This window comes from Kickxella alabastrina, assembly GCF_025024165.1.
Source record: "Kickxella alabastrina strain RSA 675 chromosome Unknown BX661scaffold_103, whole genome shotgun sequence".
Taxonomy (NCBI): domain Eukaryota; kingdom Fungi; phylum Kickxellomycota; class Kickxellomycetes; order Kickxellales; family Kickxellaceae; genus Kickxella; species Kickxella alabastrina.
The window spans coordinates 662-8,262 of NW_026251574.1; the positions used below are offsets into that span (position 1 = coordinate 662).

A 7,601-nucleotide genomic window follows, 5' to 3' on the forward strand; every position below is an offset into this window, starting at 1 on the left:
TGTTGCGACGTGAGAGGGTGATCCCGGGATTCAATAAATGCTAGATGAGTGCAGCATATTTAACTGTGCGAGTTGAACACGTCGCAGATTTAAAAACTTCAATGCATCAATTTTCCATCTGCTTGATTTTCTATCACATCGTGGCCAAAACTGCCATTTAAATTTGCTTGTTCATAGTTTAAAGCCTTCAAAAATACAGCCATAAAGTAGTCTCAAGCTGACAATGAACTGGATTGGAGGACAAAGGTATGACATGTCGCCACTTTTGCGACAATTTTTCATTCAGGACGACAAATGAATACATCGTCAACAATCTGGATATGTCAAGATAAGCGTGCGATGGAGCGATATCTGCACAATGCAATAGTTCCCGGTATCAGCTGCACAAACAGAAATCCTCATATCTTGAAAATTGGCTTGTTTGCAGCTACTTGAACTTGAATGAATTAAATCATTTGACAGGGCATGCCCCCTTTTTGTCGAAATTTGTTGGGATAATCCAACGACTTTTTGTGGAATAGAAGCACGGGCAAAAAAGACCTTAAAGCTCGGCAAAAAATGTTCTTTGCGCAGCGTAGAAAAAGAGCTGAAAATTCGCACCAACTGCTAGTAAATTCAGTGACAGACATCCATGCAATTGCAGATTCCGCTGATGATTATACCGCCGAGCTGGTCAAAAACGAGAGTTGGTCGCATGGCATCCACTCGTCGCCGCGCATCAAGCGCATCAGGGGGAGCTTTGACATTTTCGCGCTTGCGGGGAAGGAAGAGTGTACGTTTCACAGGATATAGTGCTTACGCGTAGTGCTTGTGGGCACATCAGCTTATTTTTATTATTTTTTGTCACTATTCTACTCCCTTGTTGTAGTTATTAGACTAAGGTCGTGGCCAGATTCAGAATATAATAGCGTCACTGGTAGTGGCGTCCAGGGTGTTTCTGAGATTTCCCCCGCGCTGGCAACGCATTATGGCACAACAGATATTGGTGCGAGCGAAGCACCACTCATGTCGTCAGCATACAGCGGAACCTGCCAGAGCGATACCAGCGAATGCTAGAGCACCACTGAGGCGCATTCCGTTATCAAGTACTAGCCCAGCACTGCTGTGGCGATTACGTTCTTTCAGATCAAAACAAACGTTTAATGTTTTTAAAATGCATACATGTTTTGTTAGAAGGCCACTTCAACCTATATATTTTCGGCACAGTAATCTTGAGCGGTTACATTGCAACAACCTGATAATGTCGGCCAACCTCATAGTTTGGATGACGGATGCTTACACGGTAACACAAATACAAGTACAAAAAAATAGACTCCTGACAGGCAAGCAACTAAAATTTGTTGCACTGGACAAAAACGCCCATACTTCGCCCAGAGAAAATAGACCCATAGATCCACTTGCTCATTTGACGAAACCCTGTCCTATGTTAAGCAATTGATGGCTATAACTAATATGATATGTGAATGAATCAATCTGTGCGCTGCCTGCGGGGATGAGTAGCTGTAGTATATGGTGCTTTCCTTGGCCTTGCAACCGGCTGCTTCTATTGCTGAGTCTCTGCCAAATGATTGGACTTAATTCCATACCTCTGGCGAAGGGTGTTAACGCACTGTCAACGCAATATATTTTAACGGAATGTAAAGGTAAGTGCGTAAACACAATCTCCAAGATTATTTATTCCGCAGGTTTGGGTATTTGTTACAGATGCTTATTTTTGCTATCAAAATCCTAATTGCAGAGATCAAGAAATTAGCACCGAAAAAATAATAAAAAATGGTGCGCAGACCCAAACACCAAAAAAAAAGTTCGCATCTTCTGCTCGATCAACGCTCAATGGAGGGGCTTTCTTGTCTTCCTGCACTCCTATAATATTGTTTTATACTTGTCGGTATTACTTTTCAGCATTATCCTATTTTTGTAGTCACACTAAATTCAACCACACCACACACCTTACTATCGACATGGGTGCTGAAACCAAACGCAAGACTCGTCGCGGAAAGCGCGGTGGAGACGCCAAGCGCCCGAACGACACCGATGACACTGGGGTTGCAACCCAAGACACACAGCAGGGTCAGTCCAATGCTGCCTCCGCATCAGCAGAGGGGGCCACCGGATACGTTGCGCCGCCAATGTCTTCAGGCGACTCGCTCTTCTTCCTCGATACAAGCGCGCAGGCCGACAACATGGAGGACCAAATGGAGAAGGTCAGCCCGGCCTCCTACGGCCTTGTCAACCCCGACCTGCAAAAATACCTGAAGAGCTGCGAGGGCATGCTCGACGAGCCGAAGTTCGAGACAACTGAGGATCGCGACATATTTGTAAACAATGTGTACTCGGAGATGAAGAACTTTGAGCTGCAGCTGACGACAGATCACGAGTGCTCGCGTATTCTCGAGAAGCTGTTCCATATCTCCAGCGATTATCAGATTAGGCGGTTCGTCGCACTGACGCGCGAGGATACCATCAGGCTGGTGGTGCACCGGTTTTCGTCGCACGCACTCCAGACGATGCTGCTGTTGTCGGCAGGGGCACTGGAGCGCGAGTTGCGTGGCGAGTCCAGCGACTTTGATGGAAGCGTTGAGGTGGATGAGAGCAGCGATAATCAGGGCGTGCGCACGGTTTTGCCGACGTTCGAGGAGCTGGTGCTGAGTTTGGCCGAGACGCTTTCTACACGGTGGTCGTACCTGATGTCCAACGAGTACGCGTCGCATATTCTGCGCGTGCTACTTCTGGTCATGGCGGGAAAGCCCATCGAAGATCAGTCCAACCCTCAGAGTGCCATTAAGAGCAAGCGGTCGACCAAGTACATGGAGGACAAGAGCAACGCGTCGATGAGCCAGCGGTCACTGACAGTATCGCGCGAGGTGCCGGCATCATTTGGCCCTGCGCTTGAGCGGCTGCTGAACACTGTGGGCGATGCCATGGGCGACGTGGTGGCGCGTAACTTTACCAACAATGCGGTTGGCAGCCCTGTGCTGCAGCTGATGGTGGAGCTGCAGGCTGGGTTCACCAAGACCGAGTATCCTGGGTCGATTTTAGACAAGACCCTGATGAACCTGGCATCCGCCGGCACGACGGAGAACCCCCGCCGCGACTCATTCATTACGATAATGCTTGGCGACGTTGTCGGTTCGCATTTCTTGCAGGTTGTTGCCAAGGTTGCATCCCCGCAGCTCCTGCAGGCAATCTACGACCGGTACATGCGTGGAAGCCTCAAGACGCTGTCTTTCCACCCGATCTCCAACTTTGTTGTGCAGAGTGTCTTTGCCAATGCTAAAAACGAGCGCCAGCTGAAGGCTATGATTTCTGAGGTTGCGCCCATCTTCAGCGACTTGCTTTTCAAGAACCGCGCCGGTGTCGTCCGCGCCCTGATCGACTCGTGCGTGCGTCTGGAGTGCGGGTATATTGATCTCATTAATGCGCTGTACAACGGGCTCGGTGTGAAGTCGCCTGAGGAGCGCATGGAGCTGATCAACCTTCTGGCCTTCCTGATACCTTATAGGAACTTTGTCAGCGCCGAGTACAGTCAGCTGCCGTTTAAGGTGCAGGGCTCGCTGATTATCCAGTCGATTTTGCAGTTCCCCGGGGATGCCCAGACGCCCATCATGGACAGCTTCTTCAGCCAGGATATTGACAGGGTCATCTCGTGGTGCAAGGATCCTAGTGGCTCACGCATAATCGAGGCTATTTTTAAATCACCCAATGTGCCGTTCAAATCAAAGCAGCGCGTCATGGAGCGGTTTTCCGGACGGTACACTGATCTGGCTATGAACAAGTACAGCAGCCATACCGTCGATGCATGCTGGGGGATCGCCGATGTGGAGTTCAAGGAGACTGTTATCTTGGAGATGGTCAAGAATGCAAATCTGCTGCAAGACAACCATTTCGGCCGCATTGTGCTCCGCAATTGCGCGTTCGAACAGTACAAGCGCAGGGCCGAGGAGTGGCGCGAGCGCGAGCGCGGATTGGAGCGCAAGAAGCACATGTTTAAGGATATTTTGGGCAGCAAGATCGTCACCAGTGACGCCAAGCCGGCCACTACGATGCCAGGTGCCCAAAAGTCCGCCATAGAGGATGGATCTAAGGCTTCAAAGAAAAAGACGTCAAAGGTAAGCCAGATGCTAAGCCTGATATTTGTACATTCTGATGTTGCATATTGATTGCCCATTGTTGCATTTGCTAAAAACTGTATTGCATGCCATTGTTTCTATTTAATTCTGTAGTCCTCGGGTGCTGATGAAATCGACTCACTTTTCAAGAAATCGCACATTCGCGCATCGTCAAACGACCTGAAGCACAACGTAAGCCACAATACAATTCACATTTGCATTATATGGACCCAGTTTCTTCATTGTTTTTGATTATAGAGGATAGCCGAAAACAAAGGGCTAATTGACACTCACCCGCAATGATTCCTGCAGTTTTGTGCACGCATTACTAAAAATTTCTACATCTTCAAACATAACAAATAAATTTTATAGCAGCCAGAGCAGACCTCCAACGACATCTCTGTGGCTATTGATGCCAAGGGCGACAAGAATCTTGAGGCTGTCATGTCTGCCATTTCGGGAACTAAGCGGAAGAGCAAGAGCAAGAGCAAGTCTGACAAGAAGGATAAGGAGGACAAGGAGGAGTCCAAGTCTAAGAAATCTAAAAAGTCCAAGGAAGAGGATCGCAAGAAGCGCCGTGCCTTTGTTGGTTAAACATTTGTGTTCTTTTTCAAACATTTTTGTGCTACAATATGTGCCTCGTATAAAAAACTTTTTTATACTTTTAATACCAAGCGAGCAAGTGTATTGAAGCTGGACCTGATTATAGCAATTGATCAACAATGCCATGGCGCAGTATTTTGTTTGACCTGAAGGAAGACGTGGCGCATTGAACATATTGCCCATTTGTCCATACTTGAATTGTTTATTTGTATACAAGTGGCAAAACTTAATCCGCGGAATGTTTACAACAAACAATTTGAAAATTTGTTTGGCGAAGAATGACGAGTCGTTTTTTATTTAATTTCAGGACGCAAGTGCACACTTTCATTTGCTGAGATTTATTTCTTGAGGCTGCTTTCTGATCGTCAAAAGGCAAAAAAGGCAAAAAAAGACAAAAAGAGAAGCCAAAAGGTAAAAACTACTCTGCGGCGCCTGCAATATTCAAGCCAAGTTAAGTCAAGCCAAGTCAAGCCAAGCCAAGCTAAGCCAAGCCAGGCCAAGCCAGGCCAAGCCAACCCAGCCAGCTTGGATATTGTATCCCCAGCATTTTTATTTTTATGGCGCAACCCTTTTTCCTGCCTTGTCTTTTTTCCTGCCTTGCTCACATAAACCCACCCACTTTTCTCACTCCCCCCCCCCACTCTCTTCAGCTCAGCTGCCCAGTCTGCCTGGCCTTTTCGCGCTTGCATATAAAAGGAAATATGATTTTGGCTGCAACCTTTCTTTCTTCTTTCCTGCCTTGTTACCCAAGCACTCGTTTTCTATTTCTGCGCTGCCAACACGCACACTCACACTCACACTCACTCGTATCAACCAACACAAAAGGCGAACGCAAAACGCAAACAAGCACTAACCTTATTCTATACACACACAAAGCAAGTACCAACCATGGGCCTAGTCTATCCACACCGTCACTACATTAGCAGCACCAACACCACTGCGCCCTCTATATCGTCTGCCTCGTCTGTATCGTCTGCTGCTGCTGCCCACACGTGCTGCACCGCAATGGCAGTGGCCACTCCAGCTTCCACATCAGCCATGACACGCACGCAGCGCCGCGAGGTGATGGTGCGCAGGGCAGTCGCTCGGCGCATTGTGCAGCAGGTGCGGAACCAACGCAAGACCCGGCAGCAGCACAGCAGGCGCAGCGCGTCGACAGCCGAGTGCAAGCTCGCCGATGACGATGAATCCACTGCCGCGGTCGCTGCTATCGCTGCGCTGGCGGCAGCCATGTCGGCGACGCGGACTGGAAACTACATTGGTAAGCGGCCACCTCATCTGGCATAGACATTGGTTGAAAAATGGCCAATTGTTTTTTACATGTTGATGTGTGTCCTGTCTTTTTTGTCTACGTGCTTGTCCGCTTGCTCGGCTTCTTGCCGAGTGAGTGCAAGGTGTAATTTTTAATTTGCAATATGTTTGCTGTGGTTGGCGGCTCTTGTCGGAGAGCCAACGCGTTTTTTGTGCTTGGCTCGCGATGCAATGTCCCCGAACGAGCGTGGCTGCAACTTTTTGTATATATGCCTGTTGATTTGTTCATTTGTTCGTTTGTTCGTTTGTTCGTTTGATTATTTGTTCATCTGTCCGCGTAGTATCTGCTGGCGCTTCAATTGAATCTGCAGCGACATCAAGTTTAAGTGAAGCGACATTTGATGTCGAGTACTCTGTAGAAACAAAACAATGCGCGACAAGCAGTCACGAGTGCCAGCTGGTGCGCTCTACTTTGCCATGCTATTTTATCACTTTACATGTTGCAACACTACATTTGTTCTATATACACCTCACTCACATGCTTGGCTCTGCTGCTGCATTGCTTTACTCCCGATAAAACCTCAGCTAATCGAGCACCGCAGTCACCGTTTAAATTGGCTTTAACGGGCGTTGAATCGTTCCCTTTTCCGTTTTTCGTTCTTCCATTTTCCGCTTTCTCTTTGATTTTTTATTTGTTTTTGTGCGCTTTGCCTTTGTTTGGCGCACAGTCAGCAGCATGACTGAGATGGAAATGACGGCTACACACCATTTCGGCACGCAAATTGCTGCTGCTGCCGCCAAAGTTAGCATGTGCTCGGCTGCTTGCTTGTTCATTTGACCTTGCCTGCGCTCATACGCTTTAATTGCCTCGTCATTGTGTGCCAAGTACTAATATGCACGTGTATTTATAACTTTCTCTGAACAATTGAAACCGATAACCCTTTATCCACACATTTTAGACGATCAGTGTGTAACGCGCGACGATGACTCGCGGCCGGTGCCCGTCCTGGACAACACCGCGCTGTCTGCAGAGGCGGAGGCAGAGGCAGAGGCGGTTCTAGACGCAGAGTGCCAGATTATCCAGCGCATCATCGAGCTGCAGAGGGAAAAGGAGCGGCTGCTGCGGTTGATGCACCAGGGCAAGGCCACATCGACATGATCTGAATCGAATCGAATCGAATCAAATCGAATCAAATCAAAAAGGCTTACCAAGCCATATACTAGCATCACCAATTCAATGTTGTTGCATACATTGTTGCCGCCGCTGACCTTTTATTTTTCTCTCTTCGCACTTGTAATTATAATTAACACGACTCTTCATATTATTTGCTCCCCAGTTTGCTACACAATATACTATTCGCCAATTTGGCTTTTTGGAAAATATTTATACTTTCTATTGCTGCCAATGAAGAGCCGTTATAGTGCGTAATTCGTTACAAATAGTGCACCTTTACATTTCTCAATTGGTCAAAACGGATCGCTGTTTGTACATTGTCTTGAAGCGAGCGCTTCCAAGCCAAAGCTTCTAATAAATGCGTGGATTGTATGTATCAAATTTAATTTCATTTGTAATTTTTTGAGGGGCTTGTATTTTACATCTGTCACATTGTGCGCCTTTTGAGCGTGTGCCACACCTTA

At 47.5% G+C, this 7,601-nt stretch overlaps 1 protein-coding gene across 1 annotated transcript; it reads left to right on the top strand.

Annotated features, from left to right (window-relative positions):
* The first annotated feature begins 1,846 nt into the window (after positions 1-1,846).
* Positions 1,847-4,803, top strand: BX661DRAFT_157924 (armadillo-type protein). The gene is made up of 3 exons (XM_051533282.1): positions 1,847-4,109; positions 4,224-4,301; positions 4,482-4,803. Exons 1-3 carry the CDS (start codon positions 1,962-1,964, stop codon positions 4,701-4,703), a joined length of 2,448 nt encoding a protein of 815 aa, XP_051388451.1. The 5' UTR covers positions 1,847-1,961; the 3' UTR covers positions 4,704-4,803.
* The last annotated feature ends 2,798 nt before the right edge of the window (positions 4,804-7,601 follow it).